Below are 20051 nucleotides of genomic sequence, written 5' to 3' on the forward strand. Positions count from 1 at the left end.
TTATGTGAAAATGGAAGACTATTTTGTTTATTCACAGAAATTTAAACATTTCAGAATTGTTACATCCTACAGCATAAAGTGGTTTACAAGGTAGGCATGACTTTGTATCAGTCTAGAACATTAGACTGGCTAGACCAGATCCTCAAAATTTTCCTGGATGTATTTTACAAAGTAGGAATGAATTTTTCTAACCAAAATCAAATTTTAACAAATAATGAACTTTACATTCAAATGCTTGTTTGCAACTAGAATTCAAGATCATGTTTCAATTTAAATGACTATAAAGAATCTGATTTAACACTCAAGAATATGTCCTAGCACTTCATAAAGCCATTATCACTTTTCTTCCATACCTTGAAATGCATGTCCCCATGAATGTGAGCACACCCATGGAACAAGGATTTACAGCAAAGCTTGAATTATCATCCAATATCCCTATCCTTTGCTAGCGTCTATAGCATGCCTCCATGGCTAAGTGATGGTGATGACATTACAGGCTTGTTACCTAGCCTGTAATGCAAGACCATTCTCTCGGATGGGAATAAACTGCCCTTTGAGATGAAGGCAAAATGAAGACAAAATAAAAACTGTATCACCTTCCACTAGCCATTTCCTATAGGGTGAGAAGAATGGAACATCTCTCATCTAGGCTGGGGTGAAATATAAAAACCTATAGTAGACTTTATCATTATCCACTGCCCCATAAGATTTGAATTTTGAAGATGAATATCATATCTCATTTTGATGACTGTTACAGGCACTCAATAACTACCCTCAATGTCTCTCAAGGATGGGCAGACTAAGGAATCTGAATCACTGTCACAGCCCACTGTAGGCACAACAAGCCTGGCACTTCTCTAGGATGCAGTATAATACATAGCTCATATCAGTCTTCATCACTATCCTCTGCCAGTACTGTTACAGCCCCTCCCCGATGGGGCTGAGACGGAGGGGGTCTACTCCTCTGGGTACTGCTCTGTGATTGTTGGGACTGTGACGCACCAAAGAACATAGATTTAAACTGTAAAGCAAAACAAAGAATAAAGCAAACCACGTTGAACAGTCTGTTTCCACATCATGTGAACAGAATAATCAAACTTAAGTTCTTTTCTGCAAAAATATTTCTTCTTCTTATGAAAACTCATGGGTGAGAAGAAATATATTTTCTGCAAAAATATTTCTTCTCACCCATGAGTTTTCATAAGAAAAAAAATTGTATGTAAATACAAGGCTTCGTTTGATGGTTTATAATATACCGGTATGCAAAGTTTGGATTAGAAGAATTCATCATTCTTGCATAGATAATTTTGTTTTACATAAGAGCATCAACTCACATACCAACATTTCAAAGAGTTAATTCTAAAAGTAATGGATTTTATAGATTGGGTAGCAATATACAGTACGGATGCTGTAGGAAGAGGTAATAGAGGAAACTTAGCTAGGAATACACTGAAAATGAACTTTACCATAAATCATGAAAACTATTTCGTTATTATCAGTGAGGTAATAACCCGTTTTGTAGCCTTCTTATAACTACATTTTATAGAGACTAATCCAAACTTCTATTTGATCCCAAATTGCATATGAGCATTACAATCCAAGAGCTGGGCTGCACTGCTCTATAGATCCAGTATAGATTTGTTTAAACTGCTGCTAGAGATTTTCTCATAAAGTATCAAATCAGAGAGCATAATAATGTACAAACTCACTTTTTTGCTTGGAGGAGTGGCTGGGATGAAGTTGAATTCATCATCGTCGTCATCATCAAGGTCCGCATCACTATTTCTATCCCCTCCTCCTCCCTCATCTCTGATGAGAGAAGGCCCACCACCATCACCTAAACTATCCCTGCTGTCATCATCCATGAAGTTAGCCAGTAGAGTCCTGTTAGGACTTTTATGCCCCTCCTTCTCCGCTGACTCTGGTGGATGGAGACGGTCATCATGGTGACTCTGATCGTTGACCGTCTTCTGAAACCTGTGACTAAGGGCGGAGTCAAAGGGGATGACAGGGCTGGATGTGAAAGCTGTGTCGTCATTGTCCTTGGAAGTGGATGGTGTGGGGTCTAGCCTGGATGAAACAGGAGGCCCTGTAGCAACTGTATAAACAAATGGATGGTTTAAAATAAGCATATGCGTTTCAATTAAATTCATGCTTGAATTCCTCCACTTTTTGCCAAATATTGCAGGCAGATTAACAAACAAATATCATCATACAGTATGTAGATTAATAATCTTAAAATATGACTATTTAAATCTTCATATCGGTTGAATTCATGGTGTTTGTTATGGTTTTGAGAGCACTCTCACCCATGTTGATGAAATCAACTTCATATAATGAAAATGAAATAATTATTTATTGCCACATTAAGGACCTGTAAAATAAATATATACTGGCCAAGTCCATGCAAGCGACCAGTTGATTCAAATAAAAAGAGAAAATGAATCAAGAATAACGCCAACACTTTAATTTAAAAATTGGATGTGCATTTTAAAGGTTTTTCTTGAACATTTTATGCACATCATAGAACTTATGAAAATGAGAGAGCCACTGATGTCAAACATTTAGAATTTATTTCATTATACAGATGTATATGTACGAAATATGAAAAATTAATTTCTAACCCTAATTGGGCTGGATTTTGGGGGCTATGCTATACTGATGGGGGGATTTCCGTAGCAGCTCATACAAAACCATTAACACGTAGCCATGTTTACAAATTTCACAAATGACACACAGCCTTTAACATGGAACATTTGTATGAAAGAGGAAAATATATATACCAACCATTTTCATTTGCTTGGTTGACTGTCCTTTCATTCCTATTTAATAAGTCAGCCATTAGATCATCAGGAAAGTCATCTTCATATTCATCTCTTTTACAAAAAAAAAGAAAGAAAAAAGACAGTGATCAGTGAACTAGGTTTTTAACTTCCTATAACAGAATTTTAAGATTGGCTACTGTTAGTAATCACTAACTCCACTTTTTACATCATCATCATCACCACCATCATCATCATGACCACCACCATCATCATCACCATCATCTTCATCTTCATCATCATTTATCATCATGACCACCACCACCACCACCACCATCACCATCATCATCATCATCATCATCATCACCATCATCACCATCATCATCATCATCATTTATCATCATCACAACCACCACCACCACCACCACCACCACCATCATCATCATCATCATCATCATCATAATCACCACCATCATCATCATCATCATCATCATCATTTATCATCATCACAACCACCACCATCACCACCATCATCATCATCATTTATCATCATCACAACCACCACCACCACCATCATCATCATCATCATCATCATCACCACCACCATCATCATCATCATCATCATGGCAATCATCATCACTGTCATCCATTATCATCATTTAAAAGTTAAAACCAATTTTTCCTGTTCCATTATTCTATTGGCACTTTCCCACAACTATGATGTGTATGTTGTATTCCTGTTGGTTGTTGCTTGTTTATACCACTTTTAATCATATTTGGGATTTATTTCAAACTGTAGAAAACAGATTGAACTTTAAATTGATGCCTGAAAGTTACAGCAATAGGATATAAATCTTAAAAATCTTCCACCATATCATACAAGAAGATGCTGATGCACTTATCTCACCTTGTTGTGTGTCCATTAGGCATTCTCCTACCATCTCCATTATTGCTTGATTGATTCTTTCTAGAAACTGGGCCAGCAGTAGAACTAAAATAAAATACAGACACCATAAAAAAACGTGCCTAGAATGACAGTATCTGACAGACATGTAATCTATAATGGTCATTTGCAAGACTCAAACATACATTTAAAAAAATGCAGAAGACCTTTCAATCAAAAGGTGAAATTCCAGACAACATTTGTATATGCAAGCTACATCCTTTAAATCCAAAATGGCTGTTTTTCCTCTGCATGTCCATGCAAATTGACATATGACAAATTAATTGAATTGAAGTTATTTTTTTTTATTGAATCCCATCCCTCCCTTTGAAAACTAATCACTCAGCACCTCTGTGTATTCAATTCCAATGACTTCTACCACGTACATGTATCAAGTATATTCATTTTGCAATAATTTCATAAAGTCTACCATTGCTCAGTTTATTATACCATCCAGTAAAACTAAAATTTGTAATACATTCCAACCAGATAGTTACATGATCAATACTCATTAAATGCAAGTATGATTCAAAACATAACAAACCTTTTCCTAGGATTATTTTTGTTTTTGTGTCTCTGCTGAGGATTGACCGGAGCAGCTTGACTCGCTCTGGCCTGCTGGGAGGCACCGGTCACTTGACTACTGGACACTTCAGTCAAGGTAGCCAGAACAAATGTAGCCTCTAATGTCTGCTCAGACTCTACACTGAATACAATGGGTCTGGTCATGACAAGTATAGAGAGAGAAAAGTAGAAAAGAACTCTTACAACTGGATGTTTGCTAGTTCATAGGGCCAAGTTGTCGCACATTTTTTTAGACCACTGACGGGTGAAATAAGAAAAAATGCATAACAAATTAAGTGTAAGACTGTGTATATATACATATACCAACCAATTCAGGACTTATTTTCTTATCCAGGTCAATATGTCATTATTTTTACATGATACATTCACATATTTCAAACTTTTACTCAATGGAGTAGAATTATGGAAATAAAGAGGATTTCTCAATTTTCTTCTTTAAATTTAACAGACCATAGCTCTGGCTTGTAACTTTATAATCCTGTTGTATGGGGGGGGGCAACAATTTTGTTCAGTCTGTTTGCGACTCTCATCAGTTACTCTGTCTTAGAACTAAAACTGGGTAATGAAGAACCCATTCTCATCTACTGTCTTGATCTGGTTTCTCTTAAACCAATTTAGGAAACCAGTTTAAAAGATTGCTTGGTTAGCATTTTCATCATTATCTCTCGAGGACCCCGTCTTACAAAGAGTTAAAATTGATCCGATCAATCGCAACTATGGACGGCCAGCAACCTCAACATCTATTATGCATGTTTGTTCAAAATATTTTCAAGCTGTGATGTATGTTCATGCATTCATTGTTTTTTTGAAAATTCACTGCACTTCTCTGTGCATACAAAAGACATTGTGCAAATTTCTTGTAGAAAAAAAATATGACACTGATGGATTTCCATAGAATTACGATTGATCGGATCAATCGTAACTCTTTGTAAGACGGGGCCCCGTGTGTACTTTCCTTCGCTTTAACCAGTTTAACGAGGCAAAGCGGTCTTGAATACTGCATCGCAAGGTGGATTTCCAATCTGGTTGAAATCACTTCCAAGACTGCTTCAAGCTTTCTCACTACACATTAAACTTATTTCCACTAATAAAACTTGTTTAAGGAAGTAAATGATAACATGGTACGAGTCGCAAATAGACCAACAAAATAGCACACCCATGCAATGGGATTGTAACTTTACAAGCCAATAAATTTAAAACTTTAGAAATCTTACTTCCATGGTCCTACTTGATCATATACATTTTTCTTTAAACTTAGTTCTTAACCCTAACCAGGCTGGGCTTGTTTCATCTAATGGTGACATTAAAAATTTCAAAAGCTGAAGAGAAACTCAAGCCTATATCACATTACACAAAATGTTTGGAGATAAAGGCTATCTCAAGTTAGTGAAACCCAATGATTTATTGATAAATAGGCAAAGTAGACCCAAACTTAACCAGGAAGAGCATTTTCCAGAAAAGAAAATGATTTAACTTACTTTCCTGGTGTTTCAAAGTGAATAGACAGTGGAAGGCCAGCAGCATCAGAGAAAGACAGGATTGCCTGAAGGTATGAGAAAAAATAATTTATTAAATATATCATAATTAAAACAAAATATCATAGAATCTGTACCTAGGCTACAAAACAGGTTATTACCTCACTGATAATAACGAAATAGGCTATGACATCAAAATATAACATCAAAGGAGGTAGGACATATCTGGAAAAAAGCTAAACATTCATGGCAACACAATATTGTACAGCTTCTAAGAATGGTATGTGATCTGATTGGTTTGGTTCGGAAAACAATTCAACATGTACTCAGATTTTAGAGCAGCTCATTAGTACATGTAAGTGTATGGGGAAATATCCATCTGTTGTAGTAGAAAACAAACTATGTATCTAGGCTTGTGCTTCTAAGGGCCAAAATAATGAACCTTCTGCTTGGTTCAGTCTCTGGGTACCCGCATTTGGTGTGATTATTGGCTCTGCTTTTATATTTTTCATTATTTGGCCCTGGATACACAACATGCTAACATGCATTATGACTAGTCAGGAACAGGACTACAAGACCTGAAAATAGTTTTCAGAAGCTTTCAGTACTAACAAGTTATTAATCTCAGGCAGTTGTGAGTGATAGTAAAGACAAAGTAACAGTCAGAGACAAGTGCTTCAAAATTAAGGATTTTACTGAAATAAAGTAGTCCTCTGAAAGATAATGAAGATGTGTACTTCCAACAGGTGAGCTGAAGTGAAGGTATGATGATATCAAATGAGTGCAGATTCAAGGAGGTTATTCACTCACCCTGAGGTCTTTGAGAGAGAATGTGACTTCTGTATCTACTCCAATGAGATACTCTGTAAACTCCTCAGGTACAAGACGCAATTCAGAATGTACCACTTTGGTTGGATCTGTGAAGATACAGAAAAAACAGGAGAAAATACTGCACTTAATTGTCCAGCAAGAAGCTTATTTGTGCTAATACAGGGAATTAGCAGTGGTGACTTTTATGCAATGATTAACACCTGGGCAAGGTTTTATGAAGAAGAGTTGCAAAATTGCAATCTATCTCAAATTCCTATTTCTGCATAAAAGAAAATAAATATCAAATTTGCCAGGTGACAGGTCTAAATCGATAATACATCTTGCTCCATGTGTTTATCTGTGATGGCAATATTTAAAGTGCTCATATTTCATTTATCGAAGTAGATTTAATGAATTTACATAGCTTTAGGTAAACTTACTTAGAGGGGTACTCCAGGCTGAAAAAAACTACATGTAACTTAAACAGTAAAATTGACAAAACAAAATGCTGAATATTCATTAAAATGTGAAAAATTACAAATTTATTAAATTTGTGGAAACGGCTATATGCAATCCTACATGAATGTTCATTATATGGCTGATGATGAAAGGTCCTCACTTTCCCTTTTTTCTATGTTATCATATGAAATCATAATTATTTGATATTATACAGGTGCTGGTCACGCCCAACCAGCACAGAAGATTTCTGACCACCACTTATCATGAAAAGCATTGCTTCTATCCACCACTAATTTCAAATGAAGTGTTCTAAAACTAACTACTTGCAAAGAGGAATTGCCCTTGTGTCCATTTCCATCCTCAATCTTGTTTTATTTACATTACACATTCATATATTTGATAAATATTAATTTATTTTCAAAGATTTGCTAATGTCAGATTGCTATTACATTAATGTTCCTTCACTCTTGGCTATAAGACCACTGACTCAGCCTGAAAATACTTTGTAATGCTGTGAAATAGCGACCATCAAAATGGGTCTAGATAGGACACTGTACAGGTACGTATGATACATCTCTCTTGTAACTAAATAAGTTGCAGCAATGAATATCTTATGCATTAAATCAGTTGCCAATCCAATTTTTTTTTCATTCTTAGTGGACAAAAATTGAATAAATGTAATTTCCTATGATAAAATACATCATCAGCGTGCCCATTGGAAATTCACAAGGGCATTCATAAAACTTTTTTACCAAAATAAATAATACAAAGCTAGTACGCAATGACTTTGTTATTACATGTCTGATTTTTTCTGAAATTTTCATGGAATTGTCTGTGTGAATTTATTTATCGGTTCAAATCACCCTGGAGTACCCTTTTAATGTAGATCTATAACAACATGGTAACAATCTTGATTCTCTGCAACTACTCAATATTAGCTGAAATATATTTACCTGGTTCATCATCAACATAGTTCTTGTAACCAAGCTGTGTAGGGGTGACAAACATAGTGACTTCTTCTTGAGATGACTGGAAGCTTCCTACTGCCTCTGCTAGTAATCTAAAGATAATACATTAAACATGTTGTAAATGAGGAAGGCAATCACCTCATTTCAATACAGCCACAGCAATCACTTCGATGATCCTAAATACCAAAATCCTTGCATTTAATAGAGCTTACATAAACAGTAATCACACCACGACAATACATTCTGATATACCACATTTTTAAGTCATAATAATTTAAAGAGGAGGGGAAGAGGGAGAGGAGAGGAAAGGGGGAGGAGGAGGAGATGGAGGTGGAGGGTGATGATAATGAAAAGGAGGTTGATGATGATGACGCTGCTGATGATGATGAAGAAAATGGTAGAGTAATAGCCCTATAACACCGATTTAGACCCTCATAAGTGTTTGACAGATCAAAATTCCTATTTGTAAAATACTCACTTTGCTGGAGCAGTAATCCTGTTTGGACAGAGGTCTTTAGAGAAGACTGCTTGAAGGGTCTCTGTTTCTTGGTAGACTAAGTTGTAGGTCTTCACAATACCTGTCAAGAACAATTTTTACAGCAACTTGGTAAGTTCGATCTACTAATAAGCTGAGAATAGCTTACAGGGTCTATGAAATCATCTTTGATAGATATGAGAGATTGTTCTTACCATGTCTGCAGTGAAGCTGAAAGACAAGCCGGCAATCCTCAGCATCAAGATTAATGTTACATCTGTCTACATTCTTCTCCAGATTCGACAATGATTTGAAGACTGCTAAACAGGACTGACAAAGAAGAAATTTTTGAAGTTAGATGCAGATATGTACATTCCTTCAACAGACTGAAAAGAAGTTTCAATGAAAAGAAATTCCCTGGAAATTAGGTGATTACCTTTTATATTCAAATCCCCCCCAAATAGAGGTAATTTCATCAATAATGGGATAGTAAATGAAACAATATTAAAGGTAGCATAATAATAACAATAGAAAAATTCATAACGTTCATAACGCATGTGTTAACTCTCAAGAGTGTTGAAGGGAAAGCATTTATAAATTCTTACTTCCCATTTTAAAAAAACTATAGTCACCTTCATTGTGACTCTCCATCTGGTAGTCTCTTCAGCATCCTGAGAGGCTTGAGATGGGGTATCTATCCTATCATCATAGCGAAGAAAGAAACTTGGACTGAACAAGAAGCAGGAATAAGCTGACCGAGAAGAGTTAACTGCTCGTAATGCCAACTGAAACAAGAGAGATTTAAAGAAAACATATTTCATATCATAGATTGTACTTGAGGTAAAGGCTGTGTCAGCTCTCATGAGAAATATGACAAATTTATCAGTTGTTCTTTAGTATAGCATGTAGAATAAAGTTTTATGACTTTTGAACATTTTTCTAATCTAGTTTGTTTTCACCCGCAGCAATGGTTTCTTGCAGAAAGTTTTTAACCCTAATACTCCCGGGGTATTTCAAAGCTTGTTATTACCAGGAAGGGCCCATTATGGTCCCCCTCCCCAAGATCTCAGCCTTGGGTTGCCCGATTGCCTCGAAATTTTGCTCATTGGTCAAGAATTATGTAATCTGCAAAGTTACATAGCTAAATTTATGGAAGTCCTTTTATTTATTTTTTATTAATTATTTTTTGCGATAAATCATAGATTTTGTTTTTTCTCACTAAATGAAGCCTAAGGGATAGCAATGTTTGGTACAAATGTCTTTCATAACTCCCTCATTAATTCCTGAAAGAAAAAGATAGGTTGTGGTAGTTATTTCTTATGTATTTCATTGTTTTTCAATTTTCTTATTATTTCTTTGTTTTCCATCACGCTTTTTTTCAGATGTTGTTTGTGTGTAAACTGTGGCATATGCAGGTCTTTTGAAAGAGGGGGATTTCAAGCTGAAAAAAGTGTTGACAACCTCCCAAAATAGAAATAAAGGTCTTCATTACAAATTTTAGGTTGTTTCGTACCTCAAAAAAATTTGACCAAAAAAAAACGTCTTCAACAATGTTTTAGGGGGGAGGTTTTGGGTATCAAAACAATTTAAGAGGGGGGTTGAACACCTGTAACCACCCCCTGCATATGCCACTGTGTGTGAGGGGGTGTGTGAGAGTGTGTGTGTGGTAATTATTTACACTATATGAAACAATGATACTTACTAGAATAATATACATAATGGAAAAGGTCCTGATTTTTGTCCATAGGGTTTTATACACAGTAATATGGAGAAATAGCAAATTTTCAGTGATATGTGTTTGGTAAACATAATCTGACACCTGCACGGTAGATCCGATCGCCATAAATTTGGTATCAAAATGTGCGGGAAGGATCAGTCATGAAATTTTGCTTTGAAATATTGAGGTGTACCAACAAAAGTTTTACAGGGGGGTGGGGTCATAATGCCCCCCCCCCCGTAGTATTAGGGTTAAGTGATATTGGACTCCTAAAATAGCAAAAATAATAACACAGCAAGAATATCAGCTTACATGCATGTATAGCTATTTGGAAAATGTTTAATCATTTTGAGCTGTGAATACTTACACCTGTCTCCAATGGTTCCATATACAGATCTTCCCCAACTTTGGAAAGACAATGAACGGCTCGTCCAAAAACTGTTCAAAGGAAAATATAGAGTTGTCATTAGTGAAACTCTACATAGAGGTATAAAACTTTTGCGATTAAAAAAAATCTTGGGAGCATTTTATTAACACAAGTTGTCTTGAAATTGTCAGATCTGACAACTTTCCGTGATTTTGATCGGCTGACAAGCACTGTTACCATGAAAACGTTCCAATTGAAACAAGACTCATTGGATAAAACGTCTGGCATCTACACATTTTCTGGCAGCCAAGTTGATTGCCTATCAATGTGATATGTTTCCATGGCTCATCCGGATTAGAACACAGTCCTAGGACAGCATAAACAAACTTTCATGGGCTTGCCATTGGCAGTGCCTATTTTTAGCCACATTAATGATCTGCAGTGCATTTACACGCATTTCAAGCACCTTTTATGGAGTATTTAAGCCTTATTTTTTTTATTTTTAGGACATTTCCATTCCAGGTAAGTTTTGAGCAAAGTCTATGATAATAATGCTTATCAAAAAATATTTCAAGCTATGGGTTTTTTTGTAGAAATGCAGTTTATTTTTTTGTGGGAGTGCCTACAAAACAGCTGATTAAAGATTTTGTAAATTTTCCAACTTTCCCATAGTTGAAAAAAAACATGTTCAGTGATTAGATAAGAAATCTTTTTACATAAGAATGGGGAAACCTTGGAATAGTCTAATTCATTAGTTTATGCACCCAGTGTCCACAGCTGCGAGAATGGACTGGATAAGTATTGGAGATGTGAACCAGTGAAGTTCAAGTTTGACGCTGACCCACCAGGATATGATCCACCAAAAAGAGGAGAAAGAATTTGGAGCTGAATACAGAGGCTTAAGTCTGCATTCAGAAATATCTATAGGTAACCATAGATAGGGAAGATACCATTTTCAAGTGACCCAAATATTTCACATGAGAAGATGGGTATTATCAGAAGCTTTAATATATCGTTACAAACAAAAAATACTTAATTAAAAATTTAATTTTTAAATCTAATTTGATGCTTGCATCAATGATTGTATTCTTTTAGCTATTGTATAATTTATGTATAAATATGTTTTGGACATTGCTCTCAAGTCTTTAGGGCTTATGATGGTCCTTTCATGTATGTATATGATCCTTGTGAATATACTAACAAAAAATGTTTGTAATGTTGACAATGATAAGAATAAACATCAAATCAAATCAAAAAGACTTTATGATTTATCTTGGCAAAAATTTTACATTTTTAGTTTTTATATGTACCAATGGTAAAAGTTTAATAAATTATAAGAAAATGGTGTTTGATATGATTGAATTTATGAAAAGTGTTTGCTTGCAGTAATTGCTTGAAGGGATGGCAACATTTTTTTTAGTACTCTGTGAATTTGACTTAGATTTTCAAAGTTCTGTGGAAAATTTCTTAGCCACAACACTTTGTATCACAGCTCTTAGTCTATATAGGTTTTTAGCGCACATAGCTGCAACAGCCAGGCAGGCAGCTGGATATAGCTACATGTACTGTATGCTATAGCGGTATGTAATGTCATGACTACCGGTATGAAAAATTTATGTGTGTATTTTAGTGTGTAGATCAAAGGAAATGTCGCAGGGCGAACTGGCTTGCACTTTGAACTGTAGAAAGTCGATAAATGCATGCAAAATCGGAAGAAACATTGCAATTGCACTACTAAGAAAATTATAGGTTGCCCGATCTGCACGTAGGCCACCAAAATAATCACAAAATCAGAGGGAATTCTTCATAATTATATTATGGATCCTCAGATTACTGATTTGGTGATGTTATTGGAGAAGCAAGTTATTGAGTTTTCATCACTAGCTCTAGTTGTTTCGGCTTTTGTTTTGAATCTTGTTGTGATCTTGTAATGGGATGAGAGATGCCTAGGTGTGTGATGCCCCAATGTTTCATCTAATTTTGAGTTTGAAGTTTCACTTTGAGATTTTATTCATTTCTGAAACATTTGCTTTTTAACAATTTAAAAATATATCTAAAACCCAAACTATTAATAAGATTTTTGTTAGATGATTAGATTTGTTTGTTTGCTTGAAGTTTTAAAGGTTTTTATCTCTCACTCTCTCTTTTTCTTTCTTTTCTAATTTTATCCTTCTTTATTCATCCTTCTATCCTTCCTGCATGCCTTTTTTTTGTTCCATTTATCTTTATTTCCAATCTTTCCTGATCTTTTCTCTCTGTATGTTCATTTATCTTTTTTTCTTCTTTCTCTTACTTTCCTTTTTGTTTATTCTCTTCATTCTTTATTTCCTTAAAATTTTCTTTCCTTCCTTCTCACTTCCTCTTTTTTTCATTCTTTCTCCTTCCATTATTTCCTTTTTTATTCTCTCCTCCATGCTTTCTTCTGTCTCTTTAATCTTTCTTTAATTCTTTATTTTTTCTTTCACACATTCATTCATCTTCCCTTCCTTTGTATTTCTTTCTCTCTTTGTTAATTTCAAATGATGGAAACCTTGGCTTTCTTTTTTTTATTCTATCTTTCATCCTTCTTTTATTGTAACTTTCTTTTTTGTCTTATTTTTTTTTCCTTCATTATCTTTACTACGTTTTCCCCTTTTGGGCATTGTGGCGTGCACCTGTAATCCAAGCTTCTAGCTATGTGGGGAAGTTAAAAATTGATGCAGAGGTTCGAGCCCTGGTCACGTCTTTCAGATGGTGATGCTAAAGATCGGTCCCAGTCGTAAATAATCATATCTGATTAATGTATTTGATACCTTGATATACATCACAAAAATACATAATAGCCGCTCCAGTGCTCTCCTGGCCTGATAAGTCACTATCATTCAGTCTTCAAGATACATGTACGTCACATGCGGGTTGGACCCGACGATCTCCAAACCAAGCGGAGGGATGAGAACAGAGAGAGAGAGATTGATAACTCAAATACACACACACAATTAATTTTTTTAATTCTTTCGTCTCAATTCATCTATTTTCTTTCTCTCCCTCATTCTTTTGTTCATTTTGTTTTACAAGTCTTGTCTAGCACTGTGTAGCCTTTTTTGTTGATTTTTTGTACTAAAAGTAACTAAGACCTGGCTGCAGGCTACTTGGTCAATTTGCTCGTGCATCATGATCATGCTTTGTTGATTATCCTGAATTTTTAAAATCTGGTCACCCTGGGCCTGGTTAGCTTAGATCAAACGTTATTCGTTTAAGGCTTAATAAGCGTAAGCACCAATATAATTATAATAATGCGCACATTTATGTATCAGACATAGTTTCATTTCAATTTATATAGCGCCACTGTAGATTAAAAAAAAAACATGACAAGAAATTGTACGACACGGACCGCACAAAAAAAAATACTCGCTTGTTCACTCCAGTCTCATCTTTTCCACAGCACAGTCAACACTCTAAATCGATCCACCAATGTCAATCTATCTAAATCTCATGAAGAAGTAATATAGTAATAAACGACACAATACCTTTGACATTGTTTCCTGGGATAATGCACTTCATTTTGTCTGGATTGTTTTTCACATTCAGCGCCTTGATAAGTCTCGCGTTAATAATAAGAAGAGACATTTGATTGGTCGATAGCTCATCTTTAAAGAGTAATTGTCCAATCAAGAAAGGCCTTTCTGATCTTCTGACCTTGCAGCTAGCTGAGCTGAGACTGGGCGTCAACATCGGTCATTTTTTTCCTGTCATATCTCGATCTCCCGTTCCTGCTGAAAACATGGTAAATATAAATACTGTCTCTAGATCTCGTTAGAAATATTTTGTATCACTCATTTATTTCAGTTCTAAAAAAGTGAACTCATACTAGAAAAATAACGAGATATGTTCCTTATATTGCAAAATCTTGTCCATTATCAATGATCCGATCATGCCGATGGCGATGATACAGTCCCACTGCATCTGTCTTCTGTCATGTTCATTGGAATTTGTGTGATTTCATTCAACTGTCTTCATTTCAAGTTTGTTTCGCATGTGTTAATGTTGGTGCTTGCTGCATGGTGCTGAAAGCCTGAGAAGAGACTGCTAAACTGAGCTCCAACTCTGAGCTGGGTTTAAGTTACATTAGACGAATGGGCAAGACTAGGCACGGCCGTAGTCACTAGATGGCGCTGTCGCGGAAGTGCTCAAAATTTGTACGTAAGTTACGTCCGCTTGTCAATGAGTGAAATCGCATAGCGATGCGATATCGTCAAAATTAAGCCCCTGTCAGTGCGGATGAATATGATATTTTCTCTTTGTGATTGTCCTCCCGTGCGATGAAAAATATGTCATCGTAATGCATAGGACTTTCGCGAGCTACCGAAGTCATTTTCGTGCCCCAAATTCCATGAAATCTTCCAAAAATAACCATGAAAGTGTCGGTAAGTCAAAAGTGTCGTGAGTTGCTCTCAATTCTTACCTTATTTAGTTGTATTTCTTGCAAAATGGGTCTCGAAGTGTTCTGGATTTTCCGTTGATTGTGAAACTTGAATTGATTTCCTTTCTGTGTCTTGCAGTTAAATTGCAGCGCGGGGAATCGCAAGGGCTGTGGAAGCCCTTCTCAGTGAGGTTTACAAGCTGAGCTGCCCTTGAATTTGGTCGAATTTCGAGCCATTTTAATCGCACGCACGGGATGATTAATTAACATAACAATTAGCAGATTAGAGATCAAGATTACGTCACGTACGTGCGTACGTGTGATACACAGAAATGAAATAGAACTTGAATCACACGGAATCACAGTCAAGAAATGCTTTGTTTTCTTTGTTTGCTAAATGATTTCCTGAATTTAAAATCATGAATAAACACCAGAGTAATGACATGAAGGAGATAATCATGGTCATATGAGGAATAACTAAATATTTTCTGAAAACGAGTGAATATGATGGGGCAATAATGTGCATGCACTGGAAAATGAACATTCACCTCACTGTCAGTGCCGTGGTGTCAGTCACTCAGACACAGTGCTTTACTGCCTTTTACTGGCATTTTCTTTGCACTGCCGCCGCCACTGGTTTTTCTTTTGCCAACTAGATTAAAACTCATTTATATATTAATATGTTTATTGCAATTTTGAATAAATGGTAATACAAAGTGGAAAAAAAATGAAGATAAAAATAATTTGGACTAAAATATGCCATCACCCCCCCCCCTCTAAAAATACACACTATCTTGAATGACTCGTTTATTTAATTTGCATTGAAAAAATAAATAATTGTATTTATGCACTTTTTTATTTCTCATTCTTTCTGCCAGAATATCAGATGCCATCATGAATAACCTCACCTCCAGATTGAACTCCTAAACATCTTGACAATGACTATCTACTGAGATATCTTGCCTTCTTGAGATTGGAAGTTTTAAGTTCAAGTCAGAGTGACCTAAGGCCCTACTAACAAGAAGAATCCAGATTTACATAAAAACAAATCCCACGAAAGATACAAACTGATTTTACTCTTCATGTGTAGTAGTCTTGTAGTGTGTATGTGAGACTCTGTGTTTGTGTTTATTTTGAGGACCTCCTGTCTCTGTTTTTATTATTTTATTGACTGAATGAATGATCAATACCTAAAAGTGAGAACTGATTTTTGAGGAGAGTACATATGTATGGTTTTGAGTGAATTTGATTTGAGTAACTGTTTTTCTTTATTATTTTTCTCATAATTATTATTTTTGCCTTTTATTTTCTATTTTCAGTTATATATTGTCAGTTACATTAAGTTGAACTTCCAAATTTGATCAAAGTGTTCAATTCTTGGGATAGAATTTTAGCAGGTAATGAAACTGAGTTTGATAAATCTAAAAAAGGACACTGATAAAATATGAACACTTGGAGATGCTCACTAAGAAGAGGAAAAAACATGAAAGGAAATGGAACTTAAGTGGATGTTATAGCATGCCTTTCGCAGATCTCCAAGCACCAGGAATCATAGGCGGCGGAAGTGGGGGGGAGTATCCCCCTAAATTTGAGGTGGGGAGGGGACGATTCCATCCCCCTCAATTTTTTGTTGATAACCTTATTTTTTAATTTTTTTTGGCTTGTCAATTTTCAATTTTGTTTCCTGTGTCCCCAAGATATTATTTGGTCACTATCTTTTTTTTTTCGGGGGGGGGGGGGTCAAAAGATTTTGGCGGTTCCCCCCTAAAATTTTTGGCTTCACCCACCAATGCCAGGAATGTTGATGTTCAACTGAGAGTTGCTGAAGTGGAATCTCCAAGATAATATTTCTTCTGCACAAAGTGTATGAAATGCTCAGTGTAAATCATGCTGTTTATAAATCTCTAGGAATTTTTTTTTTTCAAAATGAAAATACATGTAAACTTAATCAAAACCAGGGGTGGTGGATCCAGGATTTATCCTGGGGGGGGGGCATTCTTTGATGAAAATTGCGTATTTTCATTACATCTTGACTGTAGCTCTCAAAGGGGGGGGGGGGGGGGTTGAGCTAGATGTGCCCTCCCCCAGATCCACCAGTGATAAAAATCAACATTTATGAAAGATTGCATACCTTATATTCTGAATTGGTAAATTCAATGCATATGTCTACAAAATGAAACTGACATGTTTGGATAAATTGCTTATTTTTGTTTCAAGAAAGAATTCATCAATAACAGCTTAGAGTTATTGAGAAAACATGAAGAAAAAATAATATTCTGATATGCAATAACTATATCTATTTTATATATGCTTTTTTTCCCAAAAATTTAATCCTTGACATGGGGGGGGGGGGGCTGGTTTAGTAGTCAAATTCACCCCCCCCCCCCCCGTTAAGTAAAATGCTTTATCAAAATAAGATTATGCTATCATTTATAAATTACTGCATTTTGGAGCCCATTCAAAATTCAAAATGAATCATAGAGGGCAGTGCCACACCTTATTCACTGAAATTAAGGAGGGGCATGCACAGCTGAAAAACTATCAGCAGGGGCAATAATTTTCACTGCAATGTTAGATATCCTAAAAAAAATCCTGAAAACACATAATTAAAATGAAATTAAACTCCCAGGAAGTGCCCCTGTATACTATTACAGCCCTTGACCTGTATATTCTCAAGGGGTTCAATAATTCCTTCTCTTCCCTTGTAGAGTCGGTTCGGGTGCGAATGTGTCTGAAAAAAATAAGTAAAAAAAGGATTATTAGTAAAAATTGTAGATAGAACAGAACATATAATTTTTAAAAAATTTAGCAAGCAAAAACAAAGATTGATCTGGCATTGGAAAATAAAAGGAAATTAATTAACACCGCCCCCCCCCCCCCCCCCCCACCCCCCCCCCCCCCCCCCCCGCTTCAACATTTTTTTGTTGTTTGCTTCTGCTTGCAACTTTATAAATTTACCCGATACACCTTTCAAAACTTTTGGCTCCATTATCATGATTATGCCACTGTTCAAGTATTATTTATTTGGAAACCAATGCTAAAACTATAAGGTGAAATGAAATTATATAAAGAAAAAAATATATATTTCACAAAGTATAAAATCATAATGATGTAGGTCATGTTGAAATTAGACCCTGGACTGGACTCAAAATTAGATCAAGTGTAGTGTAGACCAAATGTAAATGAGACAAAGTGTAGACCAAATGGCAATTATAATTTTTTTTAAACCAAATGGGTCAAGCCCATTTGGTATATGTATAAAGACTAAAATATATGTATATAAGTTAAAAAATATAATTAAGTAGCCTAGGTTGTGCTGAAATTAGACCAACTGGACATTTCACAAAATGAGAATTAGACCAAGTGTAGACCAAATGGGTTTAGCCCATTCGGCATTAGACTAAATGAGAAGTGGGCAAATTGCATGTGAACCAAATGAATATACATATTTACAATGTGGAACTGCATGATATAAAGCCAATTTTATGTACCAGTATTTGACAAAGTAAAAAAATATATAATTATGTAGGTAATATGCTGAAATTAGACCAACTGGACATTTCACTAAATGAGAATTAGACCAAGTGTAGACCAAATGGCAATTTAGTTGACCAAATGGGTTTAGCCCATTTGGCATTAGACCAAATGACAAGTGGGCAAACTGCATGTAGACCAAATGAAAATACACCAGAAAACACATTTCACAAGTTGGGACTGATATAGAGAGCCGTAGCAGACGACGGAGATGGGTACATGATCTGCGTCCGCAAAAAACGCGCACGCATCTATGTACTAACATGAAAAACAGCATATGGGACGATCTGACTAAAAATCGCACATGCGGGGCTATTTGAGAGTCACAGCAGAGGACGGCTAGCAGACGCCGACGGGCGCGCGCATTTAGCGAGCACATCGTGATCGTTTAAACTATCGATAGTAAAGACAGTGCATAAACAGGGACCCGCGATGTCTATGACTTTTTCGATCCATGTTGGTGCTATGAAATTGCTCTTTTTTGCAGTTTAAATGAATTTTACGTAAGTTTTAAGTGGTTTCACATGACAAATTAGATATTAAGAAATTTTTTGATATCATTCTTGGGGACAACAAACACATTTTGAAATTCTTGTTGTCCTGCCTAGCAAGACTTCATTTAATCATATGTCCCCTCCGCCTCCACTAAAATTGAAAAAAAAAATTATGGAGGTTTATCAAGAATTATTAGACTAAGAGATTTAGCCTTTAGGTAAGAGTTCCATATGCACCCCCACTTAAACTGAAAATAAAAACATTGATAAGGTTCAGAATAATATATCTAGCCCTAATATATGATGGGGGAGTAGAAATACCAAAATATGGCTTTATTCCGTCATGTCCGTCAAATTTCGAGCAGGATCTAGTTACTAGTGCGTGTAATTATACATGTAGACATCGGTTTATTTAATCAGTAAAGCCAAGTGTCTGTGAGTCACGACTAGTCGAACTATTGGCTGATAATCGTTAAAATATCCATTCCGGTATAGGCGCTTCTCGCTAGCATAGCGGGAAAGGTCTGAGCTTGGCTGCAGATAACTGATAAGACAAGGTGAGTTTGAATCCCAATTAAGTTAAGCAACAGTAAAAAAAATGATCTGAGGTGAACGAACCGGGAGTCCGACGATCTGTTGTTATTTTTGGTGGGGGGTGTATATGTGACTCTTTCCGAGATTTAAGAAGGAAAAGTTGGATTTATTCCGTCAAAATTTTGAGTGTGTGCAATTCCCAATGGCATCGATTTATTTAGTCAGAAAAATAAATACCCAATACTCTTGGAGAGTAGACTAGTCGTAATATCGTTTGATATAACCGTTATGAAACCCATGGCTTTCAACAATTCCTGCTAGCTCAGTGAGTAAAGTGATAGACTGGAGATACTTCGTTTTCCAGCGAGAGGTTCGAATACAAGTACCCACCGGAAGAAAGAAAAAAAAGAAAAAAGATCAAATGAAGGGGGTTTTGGAGAAATATATTTTAAGATTTGTGGAGGGGACATATGGAAGTCTTTCCAAAGAATGATATCAATCTGGCTAAAGGTGAAGTCCACCCCCAGAA

General features: G+C 35.8%; 2 protein-coding genes across 2 annotated transcripts in view; one reads left to right on the forward strand and one right to left on the reverse strand.

Annotated features, from left to right (window-relative positions):
- Nucleotides 1-14272, reverse strand: LOC121409202 (cell cycle checkpoint control protein RAD9B-like). The gene is made up of 13 exons (XM_041601056.1): nucleotides 14068-14272; nucleotides 10562-10632; nucleotides 9110-9262; nucleotides 8693-8807; nucleotides 8481-8580; nucleotides 7988-8094; nucleotides 6576-6682; nucleotides 5769-5833; nucleotides 4250-4426; nucleotides 3670-3753; nucleotides 2788-2876; nucleotides 1710-2098; nucleotides 1-1021 (listed from the first exon to the last, which is right to left on the reverse strand). Exons 1-13 carry the CDS (start codon nucleotides 14270-14272, stop codon nucleotides 887-889), a joined length of 1797 nt encoding a protein of 598 aa, XP_041456990.1. The 3' UTR covers nucleotides 1-886.
- LOC121409203 (vacuolar protein sorting-associated protein 29) overlaps nucleotides 14245-20051 on the forward strand; it is a 14552-nt gene continuing 8745 nt past the window's right edge. The window contains exon 1 of the mRNA XM_041601057.1: nucleotides 14245-14324. Coding sequence (XP_041456991.1) covers nucleotides 14322-14324 — 3 coding nt within the window. The 5' untranslated portion in view covers nucleotides 14245-14321. The remainder of the gene's footprint in view (nucleotides 14325-20051) is intronic.

The sequence above is a fragment of the Lytechinus variegatus genome, chromosome 2, assembly GCF_018143015.1.
Source record: "Lytechinus variegatus isolate NC3 chromosome 2, Lvar_3.0, whole genome shotgun sequence".
NCBI classification, from domain to species: Eukaryota; Metazoa; Echinodermata; class Echinoidea; order Temnopleuroida; family Toxopneustidae; genus Lytechinus; species Lytechinus variegatus.